Source organism: Prionailurus viverrinus, chromosome C1 (genome assembly GCF_022837055.1).
Source record: "Prionailurus viverrinus isolate Anna chromosome C1, UM_Priviv_1.0, whole genome shotgun sequence".
Classification (NCBI taxonomy): domain Eukaryota; kingdom Metazoa; phylum Chordata; class Mammalia; order Carnivora; family Felidae; genus Prionailurus; species Prionailurus viverrinus.
Window position 1 is genome coordinate 181,344,690 of NC_062568.1, and position 17,461 is coordinate 181,362,150.

Sequence of the window (17,461 nt, forward strand, 5' to 3'; positions counted from 1 at the left end):
TTTGTATTTACCAATGTGCGCTTCTCCATGTTAGTCTCTAGTTTACCCAAGACAGGAAGCTTGCCACAGTGCAGAGAAACAGAGAAAATCTTCCAAATGATCCCAGAGCTGGAGAATGTGGAATACTTAGCTACCCAAAGCATTGTAGTAGGAAAGCAGAGGGAGGTGGTCTATAGATGGCAGAGGTGGTGGAGACGAATGGACATTCAGTGACGCGCAGCGTGGACAAGAAAGGGTGAAAATGGCTGTGGAATGAGCAGGATGAGAAAACTGGCACTCTGGGTGATGAGAGAAATGGATGAGGTTGTAGCTGGAAAGGCAGAAAGTAACTGACTTGATGACGTCTGATGCTGAAGATACAAAAGGCCTCCAGAGCTTCATCGGGAATTAAGGTTCCGCATGATGAACCTAAGGCGAAAAGGCAGAAAACAGCCTACAACCAGGGGAAGCCGTGGCTCCGAGGACTTCGTCCGGGCCGGGACCTTCAGGCGCGGTTGGCGGTGCAGGGCCGAGTCTTCGCCTGGGCGGTGGGAAAAGGAACGCCCGCCTAGCTGACTGACGGGGTTCCAAGCTCTCTCTCAGCAAGACAGGCAGCCTAAACCTAAAGGCCTGGGGCGGCTGGGTCCCAGGAGACGGACGAGCCCTTCTTCAGGCGGTTTCACTCCAGCCCGCGACTACAAAGGCAGAGCTACGACAGGCTCTCCTGTTTCAGGCCATACTGGGGAGACGAGCGGGAAAGACGTAGAATGCTGAAAAGGGACGGGGAGTAGGCGCTTTCCTCCTCGGGGCTGAAGCGGGAACAGGGGGAACCTCAGGAACCAGGTCGGAAATTGTCTTTTGGAGAGTCCCGAGTCGCACGGCTCCTCCACCGTTGCTCCGCTGCCAGCTGCAGGTGCCTTCTCAGGCCGGAGCGTCATAGCAACCGCGCTGGCCGCAGGGACGCCAAGGCATCCTTCCGGCGGGAACCATAGAAACGACGCGCACTATTGGCTCAGGGGCTGCTCTTCCTGTGGAGACAGTGCACACCATTGGCTTTTGGGTCGTGGGGCGGGGTTTTTGGGCAGGATTGAAGGTACGGCTCATTCCGTTGGCTTTGCAGTAACCATGGTCACAACCCGGCGCACGCTTGCTACTTCGGGGATACATTTTGTTAGCGGGCATTTATAACTATCAAATAGCTTCCCGCCTGGCCTTATCTAAAGACCGGGCCTAATGGTTTTATTTTTTTCTAGAAGTAACTTCATTCTTAAAAGGGAGAGGGGTCAGGAGTTCTGAGTTTTAAGCCTAGATCCGTCACTACCTGGGGCGCCTAAGACAAATCACATTTTTGGACCCGTCTTTATTACTGTAAAACATGAATAAACCGGACTTGACTAGAATTGTCCCTGAGACAGAGTCCTTTAGAAGTTCTAAGCACTAAAGAAGAAGGAGCAGAAGAAGAAGAAGAAAGGGGGGGGGGGTGGGGAGGAGGAAGAAGAGGAGGAGGAGGGGAAGGAGAAGTCCCAAGCACTGAAAATTCAGTTTGGATGAACCCTTCCTTCCTCCACCTATGTCATGCAAAATAATTTCTAAGTGACAATTTGACAGAGGCTTGGTTTATATCATCTTCATTTAAATGCTCTTATTGCAAGATTCTAGTTCTTCAAAGCTTGATTTGACTCCTGTTTTGGGGGCCCTTGCTTTGCTGATATCCCACACAGGTACATTTCAGTCTTATTCTAGTTCCACATAGGATCCTTTCCAAAGCTTGGCCAGTTGTCTGGACAGATCTTATCCCTTACTTTCTGTAAGTGCTTCAACCATTTCCTCGTGCAAGAGCCCTGCAAGTGTTTTTACTCTGATCTAAAATGCTCACCACCATCACTTCCGGCCCACTTAACTCCTACTTATCAGTTCAAGTGTCACTTCCTCCAAACAATCCTTGGTCATCCAATCTAGATCAAGTGCCTTCTCATTCGCTCTCATTGACTCATGTTCCTTTTCATTATTTCTTCCCTTGCACACTCCTATTTGCTGTTAAAGAAACAAAAAATCTCTTGGAATATTAACATGTGTGAATACTGTTTAAGTGCTTCAAATGAAAATTAAACTGAATTGGGAAACACTTTAAATAATTGCATGTAGGGAAGTGGCGTTTATTTAAGCATAACAAAACAGGATAGGAAATGGTTCTCCAGGGAAGTAATAATTATGGCAGAAACAAACATTAAGATCTCTTCTAGTTTTCACTCCATTTGCTCTTATTGGACATTCCAACATCATAATGACAGTCATCATTCACATAAAGCTATAGATGTAGGGAAGAAAATCAATCTTTTGCTTCCTATCCCTTCAGTACTGCAGCCACTGCTGACAGAGCTTGTTGTCTTTGAGGTTTTGCTAATTGGACCTTAAGTTAATTTAAAATTTTTGTTCAACGAAACTGCTGCTTACAGAATAGTCCTGATTGCTGCAGTTATTTTTCCTCTGCTCAAAGAGTCACATCTCCTGACTTACTGATTTATTTCAGTGCATTTCGGCACCTCTACTCAAATCTTTTCAACTAAAATTGTGCCTGTCATTAGACACAAGGGGGTACCCTTCCCAACTCCATGAAATAGCACTAATTATATTTTATTTTGTTAAAAGTTTGAGAGAGAGAGTCATCGCGAGTGGGGGACAGGGAGAGAGACAGAGACAGGGAATCCCAAGCAGGCTCTGTGCTGCCAGTGCAGAACCCGATTCCAGGCTTGAACTCGTGAAACCGCGAGATCATGACCTGAACCAAAACCAAGAGGTAGATGCTTAACCTACCAAGTGACCAGGTGCTCCACTAACAGCATTTTAAATCAAATATGTATAACTCCTATTTCTATCTACTTATTAATGGTAATTTTTCAATATGCACTCTGGATCATCCTACAGATCATTAGGGGATTTTTCTGAACCACACTTCTTGTGCACTCCCAACCCAAAGCTCAGGACAGTGAAAGTTGCTTTGAAATCTTAAGAATTCAGGGACCAAGCGAGGCACCAGAATAATACTGCCACCGCCAGAAAATACACCAGAAAACTTAAGCGCAGGTGAAAAATCTACATGCCAGGCACCAGACTAATGCTTTATCTTCACTGTTTTATCTAATCCTCGCCACAAAGGGCATTACTTAGCAGAGAGATTTATTATCTCTGGTTTATAAATGAGGAGCCTGAGAGGAAGTTAAGGGTGTAAGGTTACAAAGGTCACAGGTGACACAGCTGGAACCATCAAACTTAGGTTTGACTCCAAAACCCATACTCCTTACCACATTGTAAAGCTTCCCTCAAGGCAGAAGGCACTAATAGGTCCCTGCCTGGCCCCGGGGTAGAAGCCAAAGTTAAATTTCCCCTAAGAGCAGTTCTAAAATATTTGAAAGGCAAACTGTTATGTCAAATAGAGTCAATCTAGAAAAAGGAGCAAAAAGTAAATGTAGGGGGAAGGAAGCACATCATTCTACAGGGAATCTATCCCAAGGGAAGTGTCCTTCTCTCCTACTCCCATCTTTGATAAAAACAACATCATTTCCATTGTGTTGGCTTTTGGGCACATACTTTATTGCACTTTATTATTCATACATCCATTTCCCAAACAGAGACATATTTACTCATCTTTTTAATCTTCATAATCCTCAGGACCTACCACATAGTAGGCATCAAGAAATATTTGATCTTCAAGGCATGGCCATTCATGCATCCCTAATCCTTCTCATAGTATGAAGAAGGTTGATATTCAGGCCTCACACGTATATGCGGAGGCATATAATTCCCAATGAGCTCTTTTTCTAAAGGTGAGCAACAGTTTGCGTTCATTTTCAAAATCCAGATGATAATCAGGTGAGTGTGTCAGGTGGTTTGGTCGTAACTGCTTTGCTCTTGTTTTCATTTTTATGGAGTATGAAATGACCTTTAAAAGACAAATACCAAACTATATTCACCTGCATACCACTCACTGCTTTCTCCCTTCATTTTCTCTGTCTTTATGAAAGCAAAGGGTTTATTTTCACCACTTGTAAGAGCCCTGATCCGCTGAACAAGTTTTGATCCTACAAAGGCTTTTCACTTCAGTTTTTGTCATGTATAAAAGCCGTGTGTCGAGACTGAAGATCATCCACTATCTTGTCTTCTATATCTACACCTTTCTCTACTTCTTCCTCTGATAGCAATATCTTGGTTTCTGAGTCTTTGGTTAGAATAACCACAAAGGACCGTCGTGACTCAATGCTATTAGCTATCACCACTTGATGTCGATAAACTTCCAAAGCATTCCGTGCACGATCAAGTATGATGGAAGGGTCAGTCTCCAACTTAAAGGAAATTATAAATGCTTTGGGAGCCCAGTCTTTAACCAAAGGAGAAAGCATTTTTGGCACCATCTTCATTGTTATCTGTATTGGAAAAAGAAAAGCTTAATAAGCAAACAAAGCTCAGTATCTACCAGGTCAATCTCATGGGAAACTAAGGAAGCAAGGACTCAGATTTTTGGCTAAGTCAGTTTAAGTGGTATTTCTCATTGTCAAACTTTTCAAAGCATTTGTACATGCTTGGCTTAAAAGCCTTGGTTCTAGAGGGTTCATAAAGATACCTAATTCCAAGGCTTTATACAAATCCTGGGACAAGCCATGAATTAACCTTGCCCTACCACCCTCATTACCATTAACAGAGCTCTAGGAAAAGAGAATTATATTTTATTCAACATTCCCCTCATTGTACCAAACACTCAAACAAATGCAAATAATCTGTTCATGCAAATCTATAACCCAAATGTAACTTTGGCAGAAATTTAATTAAAGTTGGGTTTTTAAACCTCTGCCTAAAATATTTCTTGCACCGGTAGAATGGCTATTTGACTCCACTTAAACACTGTCACTCGTAACACATCTTAGCGGTGAAGAAACAGAACTGATTTTTATTTTCATTTGATCAAAACTCCCACTATGCCATTCTTGATCCCTTCTAAGAATGTTGAGTCGGTTTGTGTACTTTCAAGGAAGAACCGAAAAATACAGGATACACCAAAGCTCCCAGATTTTTAAAAGTGTGAATTTACTACGATAATTATCAGGATTTCCCCCTCAGAAAGTTAGCATAGGGATTATACATACATTCCCCACTTAATTTTTCTGCTTAGCATTTTCCACTATCTAACATAGTATGGATTTGGCTTATTTATGGTCTCCTCTGCAAAGGAGAAGTAACATAGGGGCATAGTGTATTTCTTTACACTGCTTTATCTCCAAGTCCTGCCATAGTATTTGGCATATAGAGGGTACTCAATAAATTATCTGTTGAACAAATGAACAGCAAGTGTCCCACAGGCAGAGTTTCTCCTTTTAAATTCTGCTTGTATCATAAATGATTAAGAACTCTCTCAGGTTCCAAGAAGCCAGATCATCTCAACATCTGAACCACACCACTAGCCACCCCATACCCCTTCCTCAAACTACAGCCACCATGGTTATCTTACACCCACCTCTCTCTCTCTAATTTACCTTTCCTATTGATGCCAGAATGTTCTTTTCAAACAAGAATTTTTGTCTCATTCTCCTACTTGTTTTCCTTAGCTCCACAGGATAAAGTTCCTTAAGAGGGAATACAAAATCTTCTGCGAAGTAAGCTCTCTTCAGTCTCCCCACCCCCTGCCCAGCTCCCCACTCTCCCTGCTCTCCAGCCTTACCAAAGAATTTCAGTTCACCGCATACTGCTCATTTCCAAACTTCAATCTGTACTCAATCTGTAATGACCTTCCCTACTTTGTCTGGTATACTCTCTACTCATCTTTTAAAACCCAGTTATGTCATCTCTTCCAGGAAGCCTTCCTTGACTTCCCCAAGATTCACTCACCCCATGCTCTGACTTCACTTTGTACGTACCTCTACTAGAGCATTTATCACTCTGTACTGTAATTATGTCTGTGTCCAGCTCCCTCACTAGAGTGTGAGGTTCTTGAGGGAGGGCGGTGTCTTATTCATCTCTGTATCCCTAGTGCCTAGCACATACGGAATGCAGAAAGGCCATCTCCAGATCAAGAGGGAATTAACCCAAGATTGATTATAGGGGGATCAGATCTCTGGAAGAGAAGCGCCTGTCACCTGCAGTGGGCCCCCAGATGACTGGATCTTGTGTTCAGGCATTTCTGAGACAGGAACATAGAAATCTGACACGGCCGCAGCCAGGTAAAACATCGCAGAAGAGCCTGCAGAGAGAAGCACAGGGTGTAATAAATCGGAGTGGGATATGGGATCGGGTCCTTTTCAACTCAGGCTCCCTTGGCTGTGAGACCGCGGATAATGAAAAGGTGAGGGGAAAAGTGTCTGGGGGAGAAAGGCTCTGCCTGCAGGAAACCTTGGACTCCTAGAGCACGCACCCAGCGGATTGAGCGCCTGGGCCGCAGCCTGCAGCAGATGCAAATAGTCCGCCAAAGTGGAGAACTCCACGGCAAGGAAGGTGCCGGCAGCCGCAGCCTCCTGGTAGCTCCGCAGAGCGGCCGCGAAGCCCGGAAGTGCATTCTCCTCGGCCTCCAGGCTCAGCAAGCCCGAAGGGGTTGAGCCGCTGGGCCGCAACGCCGACAACCAGGTCTGGGGCGGGAAGCGGTGGGCAAAAGGGAAGGCGGAGCGAGCGCGGTACAGGAACAGGACCCCGTAGCCCGCGGCCAGGAAGGCCTCGGCCGAGGTGGCACCGCGCCGCCCGCTGCTGAAGTTGTCCAGGAAGCGCACTGGTCGGGCTTCCAGGGGGACCTTGGTGCCGCCGGACGTGATCAACACCACCCGCCGGCCCTGCGCGCCCAGCCTGGCGGCGAAGCGAGCCATAACCTCGGCGTAGCGCGCAGCTCCCGCAGGCTTGGGGAACTCGGCGACCAGGTCCACTTCCGCCATCAGTCCCTGGGCGCGCCCCACACTGGCGCACACTCTACCGCCACCGGCGCCGCGCCCCAGCCCGGCTCCAGGTCCCCGCGCAGCCGCAATAGCGAGGGGGCGGACCTTTACCTTACGCCGCACGCCGGCGCCAGCCTTCTCCGCGTCGGGGGAGGCGTGCCGGTTTCGACCCACAGCGCGGCAGAGGTGACCCTCAGCTAGCGGGACTTGTGGGCGGGCAGGCATCTGGAAGAGTCACATCCCCTCATGTTAGTTTCCTCCTCCGGTAATGAACTGTCCGTTTTTGCCTCTAACCGGCCACCGTATAGACCTTCCTGGACTTTGATTCCACTGGAGTCAGATTGCCCGGCCATTTAACCTTCGGGACTTAACGGGGGGGGGGGGGGGGGAGGGAGTTTTGTGTGTTTTTTTTTAAATTATTATTATTTTTTAAGCCCACAAATACACTCTAGATGTCAGTGGAACTGCGCTTCTCCCCCCTGAGCTTGAATTCCTGGGAACGAGGCTGCCCGGTAGTGGTCACGTGACGCCGGCGTCCGGCGTGTCCTCTCCAGGCAACCGTCCTGGGGACCGAAGACGCCGCTGGCTGCAACATGGACATCATCTGCCCGCTGGCGGTGCCCAAGGGGCGCCGGCTCTGCTGCGAAGTGTGCGAAGCCCCGGCCGAGCGCGTGTGCACGGCCTGCACGGTCACTTATTACTGGTAGGCCCTGAAATGTGGCACGTGGGCCCCTCAACTCCCTCCCTCTCTCCCCATTACAGGTCTGGGTGCCCAACGTAAGCCATAGCACCAGCTCTGCCAGGGAACACTCAAGGCGGTTTCAAGACAGGTCCCCAAGACTTCTGTGTGTGCCTCTTCTCCCACTCATTCATTCGTCACCAGATGTTTTGTTGACCGCCTACTGTGCGCAATGCACTGTTCTAGAAGCTGAAGTTACTAGTGGAAACTTGGTGGACTGTGCCCCTCAAAGATCTAACATACTAATGCGGAAGATAGATAAAAAGAAAACAAGATAATTTCAGAGAGTCATAAATGCCATAAAGACAAAGGAAATGTGATGGGAAGTAGGGCAGACAGCTTCTTGGAGGGTAGATACTGATGTGAAAATAAAGTAGGAGCAGTCCAACGTGGAAATGCTGGGCTCTGAGGGTGTAAAGGCTGTGGTGTGTTTGAGGAATAGAAACCAGGCCAGTTTGGTGCACAGCCAAGACGGTGAGAGTGTGGGGAGGGTAGTAGAAAATGAGATGAGATTTCATTCGTTCAACATAACATCCCCTGATCTTTGCTTCCAATTAGACCTATGTTGGACCTGAGATAAAACTGCTAGGTGGCAGATGGCCAGAAACCTAGTCCAGCAAACTAACTTGTTTTAAAAAGTCATTATAGTAGACTCAGCATGACAAGTACTGTCACTCAAGGTGCGCTGTTTCCGGGGACCTCTAAGGATGGAAGCCTAGTGGCTGGGGGCAGTATCTGGAAAGGTTTCTCTGAGTAAATAATGTTTGCGATGACTCTTGAAACGTCAGTAGGAAATTGCTAGGTGAATGAACAATGAAGACAGAAGGGCAGGGTACTCCTGGCATCCAGGTCTACTTGGGTAAAAGCTAAAAGAACAGAGTTTATTCAGAGCCGGGTAGAGAAGGTAGTGGAGGAAGCAGTTGCTCATTTTCACATTGCAGACTGGACCCATTAGCAGATCATGGATAAATCACAACCAGCGTTTTAAGGAAAATGCACTTTTTTAAGGAAGAAAGTAGAATAACATAGAAAGTATCAGAGTAACCCTACTTGAATTGTTTCTTGAAAATTTTTAGCATTTTATGTGGATATGTGTGTTTGTAATGGTAAAATGTATTTCTTACTAAAAAGAACGTTTAAAAACGATTGTGGTAGGTAGTAGTAGGAGTTTAAACCAAGAAGATACAGGTTAGGGCCAGATGGTGACATGAGATGGAGAAGTTTGGAATTTATCCTCTGGGATGTCATGGATCGTTTTGACGGGCTCTCCCTTGTGTTAAGGAAGGATGACAGTAGCAGTGTGGAAGATAAATTGGAAGGTAGACCCTGGAGGCCGCATCACTGATTAAGAAGTTGTTGCAGTTGGGGCACCTGGGTGGCTCAGTCAGTTAAGCATCTAACTTCAGCTCAGGTCATGATCTTGCAGTCCGTGAGTTTGAGCCCCTCATCGGGCTCTTTGCTGACAGCTCAGAGCCTGGAGCCTACTTCGGATTCTGTTTCTCTCTCTCTGTCTCTCTGCCCCTTCCCTGCTCACACTCTGTCTCTCAAAAAGGAATAAATGTTAAAACAAAAAAAAAAAAAAAAAAAGAAGTTGTTGCAGTGATCCTAGTAGAAAGTGAATCTACCTCTCTCCGACTGAATTAGGTGTTCCTCCTCAGTGCTCTCGCAGCACTCTATATGTTCCCTAGCCTAAAATTTAGGACACAGATTGACATCAGTTGTTTAATAGTCCATATTCCTCACTAGGTCTGTATATCCCATGAGGGAAGGGATGGCATCTGTGTTTTTCTTGCAGTGTCTTCATTGCCTTTAGAATACAATTCAGGATTTGTAGCAAAAACTACAAAGCCCTGGTCATTTCTCTACCTTCATTTCCCACTACACTCACCCTCTCTTCTCCTTGATGTAGTTACCGAGGTTTTCTTCAGGTCTAGTTTGCCAAGTCCTTTCCTCCCTCAGTGTCTTTGCCTGGACTGTTTTCTCTACTAGGAACGTCCTCTTCAGCCCCAAGCTCCCTCTCATCCTTCAGTTCTCAGGAATGTTATTTCTTCAAAGAGGTCTTTCTGGAAGTACTCCTCTCTGAGTTTTCTCGCTCACCTTTTTCTTCGTTTTTCCTGTACTTTTGTATTTCGTGTTTACTTGTTTAGTATCTGTGTCTCTTACTAAACCTACTGGCTGCACATACCGCACACTCAGTGATCATTTGTTGAATAAGCGAGCTTCTGAGTGGATAGTAAACCTATTAACACAGAAGGAGGTGGTGGGGGGTGACAGATTGGGTAGGGGATACACAGTTTGAGGGCCTTCAGGTCCCTTGGGAGAGATGGCTAGTAAACCACTTCAAGTACAGGCCTGGCACTCAGGGGAGAGAGGAGAGCCTCTACCTGATATGAGCATCTACTTCTTTCCTTCTTGCCTTCATCCCTGCAGCCAGAAGTAATTCCTTCTTCCTCTCAACTCACTTTGTCGTCACTCTCTACTCTCAGATGACTCTTACTTCCCTTCTTCATTTTAGTTGTTGACATGTGTGCTATCTCAATTTTATTATGTTCCATTAATGCAGGATATTATGTTGAATATGTGTAGGACTATCCTGCAAATGCTGTCTTTTGATCTGTGTCAGACCCATCTGTATATACCTTACAGTCTCTTGCAGAGTGTCGTGAAACAGTCAGAACTAAATATGTGATGAATGCATGAATAAGTTATTATTTCCTATGCCCCTATCCACCATTAGTTCCTTTCTCTTCTTTCACTGCCTTTAATTCTCTTTAAGGTGTTCTCCTCTCCCCTCCACCTTCTTTTCTTCAGATTTCTCTATGCTTGTGTCCTGGGGATTTTAAGATTTTTCCATAAAATAAAGCTGAGTTAATTGTTCTGCATCTCAGAAATGGGGACTTTAATACTCCTCCCTCACCAGGTTTTGTGGTTGAGTGCAAAGCATGTAGCATCATGCCAGAAACCAAACTGACACTCAGTAAATATTCTTTTCCTTCATTCCAAATTTAAGGAGCCAGAAGGACAGTAAACTTGAATTTGTGAAAGTTTTTTTTTCCTCTTTTTTTGCAAAAGAGTTTTTTTCTTTTAAAATGTTTTAAAATGTTTATTTATTTTTGAGAGAGTGAGAGACAGAGGGTGATCAGGGGAGGGGCAGAGACAGCTGGAGACACAGAACTGGAAGCAGGCTCCAGGCTTTGAGCTGTCAGCACAAAGCCCGATGCAGGGCTTGAACTCATGAACTGTGAGATCATGACCTGAGCCAAAGTTGGATGCTCAACTGACTGAGCCACCCAGGCACCCCAAAAGATTTTTTTCCCTAATTATTAATGTAACTCATGCTTACTATAGAGAATTTGAAAATATAAAAAATAAAGAAGAAAAATGTATAGTCTCACAATTTAGAGATTAATAGTCTGATATTTTGGTCAACTTCTTTATACTCTTTTCATATAAACACATCTGTTTTATACACTCTGTTAATCTTGCACATATTGTTCTATATTGGATTATGAGAATATAGCCAGGAAACAGAACATTTGTAAGAAAAGGCAATTTTATTAAAGTGCACACTGAAACATTACAGAAAGTTACAAGAGGCTTTAGTACTGTAAGTTAACAAATCATTGCATATAGATAAGAGTGATTTGCAGTAAGTTTTATTTAACATGTGGGGCACAAATTTAAATGTTTTCACTGATCAGGAAAAGAAAACGAATAGTGAAGTGGCATTCAATAGTAGGAGACAGTATGATCTGTGGTAAACTGCAGAATGAGTGTCCTGCCTAATGTCTTCCAAATTTAGTCTAAAAAACATGGTAATGGTTGGGGGGCTGGGATGGCTTCATCGGTTAAGTGTTCAACTCTTAGATTCAGTTCAGGTCACGATCTCATGGTTTGGTGAATTCAAGCCCCACTTTGGGCTCTGTGCTGACAGCGTGGAGCCTGCTTGGGATTCTCTCTCTCCCTCTCTCTCTCTGCCCCTCCCCTACTCATGCTGTCTCTGTCTCTCTTAAATAAATAAACTTAAAAAAAATTAAACAAACTTATTAAAACACAAAACAAAACATGATATTGGCCAAAAAATGTCTAGCTCACAGGCTACTTGATTGTGAGCCCTGATTGAAAATATATTTTCAACTCCTTTATGCATGACTGTGCTGGGTATTAGGGATTAGACAGATGAATAAGAAAAAGAACTCATGAATATATAAATAATGCTCATTTTATTTGGAAAGGCTAGATATGTCAAATGCTCTCAGTGGAACAAAAATTCAGGCAGCTAAGTAAATTAATATTTCCATTGCTCACACGATTATTCAAAAAGTCCCTATTTAATAAATATCCTATGGAACTCAACTGTTTCTATATCCTGGCTGTTAAGTGCTTTAATTGATTTGTTTACAGTAATTCTCTATAAAAATTTTTAAGTGCTTTATGTCATTTCTATGATAGCAGTTACAGTTTAAAGAGAAAATACTTCATTGCATTTCCGTTGTCCCAGAAGGAAAGAAGGGGAGAGAGTTTGAACAAAGCTATATGTTGTCTATGACTGTTTTTGTGCTACCACAAGAGTTGAATTTTTACAACAGAGACCATGTAGCTCTCAAAGCCTAAAATATATGGCCCTTTACAGACAAACTTTGCTGACCCTGTGCTAGGTTATCGTTACCAGTTTTGGAATATGTATAAATTGAATCAGTTAACTTAGACATTTGAGTAAAAATACATAATCGGCAGTAGAAATGCAAAAACTCATGATTTATGTATCCAACAACAGAGTCTCAAGATGCATGAAGTAGAGAAGGGAGAAATAATTAATAGTTGGACACTTCAGTATTCCACCGTGAATAATGAACAGGAGATAAGCAAGGAGATACAAGGCTTGAACAACACTATAAGCCAACTAGACCTAACAGATATCTATATACATTCTTCTCAAGTGCATATGGAATATTCTCCAGGATAGACCATGTATTAGACCATAAAGCAAGTCTCAATAAATTTATAAGGGTTGAAATTATACAAAGTATGTTCTGTAACCACAGCGGAATGATATTAGTCATAACAGAAGGAAATTTGGGGAATTTATGAATGTATGGAAATAACACAGTCTTAACCTGTGAGTCAAAGAAGAAATCACAAGGGAAATTAGAAAATGCTTTGAGATGAAATGAGAACAAAAATACCAATACTAAAACTTACGGGATGCAGTAAAAGCAGTACTCAGAGGGAAATTTCTAGCTATAAACACATACGTTATAAAAGAAGTAAGATCTCAAATCAGTGACCTGCCCTTCCACTTTAAGAAACTAGAGAGGGGCGCCTGGGTGGCGCAGTCGGTTAAGCGTCCGACTTCAGCCAGGTCACGATCTCGCGGTCTGTGAGTTCGAGCCCCGCGTCGGGCTCTGGGCTGATGGCTCAGAGCCTGGAGCCTGTTTCCGATTCTGTGTCTCCCTCTCTCTCTGCCCCTCCCCCGTTCATGCTCTGTCTCTCTCTGTCCCAAAAAATAAATAAATGTTGGAAAAAAAAAAAAAAAAGAAACTAGAGAAAGAAAAAGCAAACTCAACCCAAAACTAATGGAAGGAGGAAAATATTAAAGATTAGAGTAGAGAGAAGTGAAATAGAGAATAGAGAAGCAAGAGAAAGAATCAACAAAACTAAAAATTGATATTTTATTTTATTTTATTTATTTATTTTTTTTAATGAAATTTATTGACAAATCGGTTTCCATACAACACCCAGTGCTCATCCCAAAAGGTGCCCTCCTCAATACCCATCACCCACCCTCTCCTCCCTCCCACCCCCCATCAACCCTCAGTTTGTTCTCAGTTTTTAACAGTCTCTTATGCTTTGGCTCTCTCCCATTCTAACCTCTTTTTTTTTTTTTTCCTTCCCCTCCCCCATGGGTTCCTGTTAAGTTTCTCAGGATCCACATAAGAGTGAAACCATATGGTATCTGCCTTTCTCTGTATGGCTTATTTCACTTAGCATCACACTCTCCAGTTCCATCCACGTTGCTACAAAAGGCCATATTTCATTTTTTCTCATTGCCACGTAATATTCCATTGTGTATATAAACCACAATTTCTTTATCCATTCATCAGTTGATGGACATTTAGGCTCTTTCCATAATTTGGCTATTGTTGAGAGTGCTGCTATGAACATTGGGGTACACGTGGCCCTATGCATCAGTACTCCTGTATCCCTTGGATAAATTCCTAGCAGTGCTATTGCTGGGTCATAGGGTAGGTCTATTTTTAATTTTCTGAGGAACCTCCACACTGCTTTCCAGAGCGGCTGCACCAATTTGCATTCCCACCAACAGTGTAAGAGGGTTTCCGTTTCTCCATATCCTCTCCAGCATCTATAGTCTCCTGATTTGTTCATTTTGGCCACTCTGACTGGTGTGAGGTGATATCTGAGTGTGGTTTTGATTGTATTTCCCTGATAAGGAGCGACGTTGAGCATTTTTTCATGTGCCTGTTGGCCATCCGGATGTCTTCTTTAGAGAAGTGTCTATTCATGTTTTCTGCCCATTTCTTCACTGGGTTATTTGTTTTTTGGGTGTGGAGTTTGGTGAGCTCTTTATAGATTTTGGATACTAGCCCTTTGTCCGATATGTCATTTGCGAATATCTTTTCCCATTCCGTTGGTTGCCTTTTAGTTTTGTTGGTTGTTTCCTTTGCTGTGCAGAAGCTTTTTATCTTCATAAGGTCCCAGTAATAACACTTTTGCTTTTAATTCCCTTGCCTTTGGGGATGTGTCGAGTAAGAGATTGCTACGGCTGAGGTCAGAGAGGTCTTTTCCTGCTTTCTCCTCTAAGGTTTTGATGGTTTCCTGTCTCACATTTAGGTCCTTTATCCATTTTGAGTTTATTTTTGTGAATGGTGTGAGAAAGTGGTCTAGTTTCAACCTTCTGCACGTTGCTGTCCAGTTCTCCCAGCACCATTTATTAAAGAGGCTGTCTTTTTTCCATTGGATGTTCTTTCCTGCCTTGTCAAAGATGAGTTGGCCATACGTTTGTGGGTCTAGTTCTGGGGTTTCTATTCTATTCCATTGGTCTATGTGTCTGTTTTTGTGCCAATACCATGCTGTCTTGATGATGACAGCTTTGTAGTAGAGGCTAAGGTCTGGGATTGTGATGCCTCCTGCTTTGGTCTTCTTCTTCAAAATTCCTTTGGCTATTCGGGGCCTTTTGTGGTTCCATATGAATTTTAGGATTGCTTGTTCTAGTTTTGAGAAGAATGCTGGTGCAAATTTGATTGGGATTGCATTGAATGTATAGATAGCTTTGGGTAGTATTGACATTTTGACAATATTTATTTTTCCAATCCATGAGCAGGGAATGTCTTTCCATTTCTTTAAATCTTCTTCAATTTCCTTCATAAGCTTTCTATAGTTTTCAGCATACAGATCCTTTACATCTTTGGTTAGATTTATTCCTAGGTATTTTATGCTTCTTTGTGCAATTGTGAATGGGATCAGTTTCTTTATTTGTCTTTCTGTTGCTTCATTGTTAGTGTATAAGAATGCAACTGATTTCTGTACATTGATTTTGTATCCTGCAACTTTGCTGAATTCATGTATCAGTTCTAGCAGACTTTTGGTGGAGTCTATCGGATTTTCCATGTATAATATCATGTCATCTGCAAAAAGCGAAAGCTTGACTTCATCTTTGCCAATTTTGATGCCTTTGATTTCCTTTTGTTGTCTGATTGCTGATGCTAGAACTTCCAGCACTATGTTAAACAACAGCGGTGAGAGTGGGCATCCTTGTCGTGTTCCTGATCTCAGGGAAAAAGCTCTCAGTTTTTCCCCGTTGAGGATGATGTTAGCTGTGGGCTTTTCATAAATGGCTTTTATGATCTTTAAGTATGTTCCTTCTATCCCGACTTTCTCAAGGGTTTTTATTAAGAAAGGGTGCTGGATTTTGTCGAAGGCCTTTTCTGCATCGATTGACAGGATCATATGGTTCTTCTCTTTTTTTTTGTTAATGTGATGTATCACATTGATTGATTTGCGAATGTTGAACCAGCCCTGCATCCCAGGAATGAATCCCACTTGATCATGGTGAATAATTCTTTTTATATGCCGTTGAATTCGATTTGCTAGTATCTTATTGAGAATTTTTGCATCCATATTCATCAGGGATATTGGCCTGTAGTTCTCTTTTTTTACTGGGTCTCTGTCTGGTTTAGGAATCAAAGTAATGCTGGCTTCATAGAATGAGTCTGGAAGTTTTCCTTCCCTTTCTATTTCTTGGAATAGCTTGAGAAGGATAGGTATTATCTCTGCTTTAAACGTCTGGTAGAACTACCCTGGGAAGCCATCTGGTCCTGGACTCTTCTTTGTTGGGAGATTTTTGATAACCGATTCAATTTCTTCGCTGGTTATGGGTCTGTTCAAGCTTTCTATTTCCTCCTGATTGAGTTTTGGAAGAGTGTGGGTGTTCAGGAATTTGTCCATTTCTTCCAGGTTGTCCAATTTGTTGGCATATAATTTTTCATAGTATTCCCTGATAATTGTTTGTATCTCTGAGGGATTGGTTGTAATAATTCCATTTTCATTCATGATTTTATCTATTTGGGTCATCTCCCTTTTCTTTTTGAGAAGCCTGGCTAGAGGTTTGTCAATTTTGTTTATTTTTTCAAAAAACCACCTCTTGGTTTCGTTGATCTGCTCTACAGTTTTTTTAGATTCTATATTGTTTATTTCTGCTCTGATCTTTATTATTTCTCTTCTTCTGCTGGGTTTAGGCTGCCTTTGCTGTTCTGCTTCTAGTTCCTTTAGGTGTGCTGTTAGATTTTGTATTTGGGATTTTTCTTGTTTCTTGAGATAGGCCTGGATTGCAATGTATTTTCCTCTCAGGACTGCCTTTGCTGCGTCCCAAAGCGTTTGGATTGTTGTATTTTCATTTTCGTTTGTTTCCATATATTTTTTAATTTCTTCTCTAATTGCCTGGTTGACCCACTCATTCGTTAGTAGGGTGTTCTTTAACCTCCATGCTTTTGGAGGTTTTCCAGACTTTTTTCTGTGGTTGATTTCAAGCTTCATAGCATTGTGGTCTGAAAGTAAGCATGGTATAATTTCAATTCTTGTAAACTTATGAAGGGCTGTTTTGTGACCCAGTATATGATCTATCTTGGAGAATGTTCCATGTGCACTCGAGAAGAAAGTATATTCTGTTGCTTTGGGATGCAGAGTTCTAAATATATCTGTCAAGTCCATCTGATCCAATGGCTCATTCAGGGCCCTTGTTTCTTTATTGACCGTGTGTCTAGATGATCTATCCATTTCTGTAAGTGGGGTGTTAAAGTCCCCTGCAATTACCACATTCTTATCAATAAGGTTGCTTATGTTTATGAGTAATTGTTTTATATATTTGGGGGCTCCGGTATTCGGCGCATAGACATTTATAATTGTTAGCTCTTCCTGATGGATAGACCCTGTAACTATTATATAATGTCCTTCTTCATCTCTTGTTACAGCCTTTAATTTAAAGTCTAGTTTGTCTGATATAAGTATGGCTACTCCAGCTTTCTTTTGGCTTCCAGTGGCATGATAAATAGTTCTCCATCCCCTTACTCTCAATCTAAAGGTGTCCTCAGGTCTAAAATGAGTCTCTTGTAGACAGCAAATAGATGGGTCCTGTTTTTTTATCCATTCTGATACCCTATGTCTTTTGGTTGGCGCATTTAATCCATTTACATTCAGTGTTATTATAGAAAGATACGGGTTTAGAGTCATTGTGATGTCTGTATGTTTTATGCTTGTAGTGATGTCTCTGGGACTTTGTCTCACAGGGTCCCCCTTAGGATCTCTTGTAGGGCTGGTT

At 42.9% G+C, this 17,461-nt stretch overlaps 3 protein-coding genes across 15 annotated transcripts in view; 1 reads left to right on the forward strand and 2 right to left on the reverse strand.

Annotated features, from left to right (window-relative positions):
* The window catches only part of CCDC30 (coiled-coil domain containing 30), a 131,594-nt gene extending 130,683 nt beyond the window's left edge, over nt 1–911 (reverse strand). For 3 of the 4 annotated variants that reach the window (XM_047873833.1, XM_047873831.1, XM_047873834.1), the window contains exon 1: nt 12–911. The gene's annotated coding sequence lies outside the window, so the exon portion shown is untranslated. The remainder of the gene's footprint in view (nt 1–11) is intronic. The other variant, XM_047873832.1, reaches the window with a different exon arrangement.
* A 2,637-nt stretch (nt 912–3,548) lies between these two features.
* PPCS (phosphopantothenoylcysteine synthetase) lies at nt 3,549–7,123 on the reverse strand. Of its 5 annotated transcripts, none has more exons than XM_047871956.1 (3): nt 6,999–7,123; nt 6,105–6,208; nt 3,549–4,400 (listed from the first exon to the last, which is right to left on the reverse strand). In XM_047871956.1, the coding sequence occupies exons 2-3, from the start codon at nt 6,195–6,197 to the stop codon at nt 4,077–4,079; spliced, it is 417 nt and encodes a 138-aa protein (XP_047727912.1). In that variant the 5' UTR covers nt 6,198–6,208; nt 6,999–7,123; the 3' UTR covers nt 3,549–4,076. The 5 variants fall into 5 exon arrangements, with proteins under 5 accessions (XP_047727912.1, XP_047727910.1, XP_047727911.1 ...); XM_047871954.1 differs by lacking the exon at nt 6,999–7,123 and adding an exon at nt 6,380–6,970; XM_047871955.1 differs by lacking the exon at nt 6,999–7,123 and adding an exon at nt 6,825–6,963.
* The window catches only part of ZMYND12 (zinc finger MYND-type containing 12), a 36,914-nt gene continuing 26,442 nt past the window's right edge, over nt 6,990–17,461 (forward strand). For 2 of the 6 annotated variants that reach the window (XR_007154929.1, XM_047871948.1), the window contains exons 1-2: nt 7,058–7,135; nt 7,322–7,590. Coding sequence is in view for 5 of the 6 variants with exons in the window: in XM_047871948.1 (XP_047727904.1) it covers nt 7,481–7,590 (110 nt within the window). In the remaining variant the exon portion in view is untranslated. Of the gene's footprint in view, nt 7,153–7,290; nt 7,591–17,461 lie in introns of those variants that run through there. The other 4 variants (XM_047871952.1, XM_047871950.1, XM_047871953.1 and 1 more) reach the window with 4 other exon arrangements.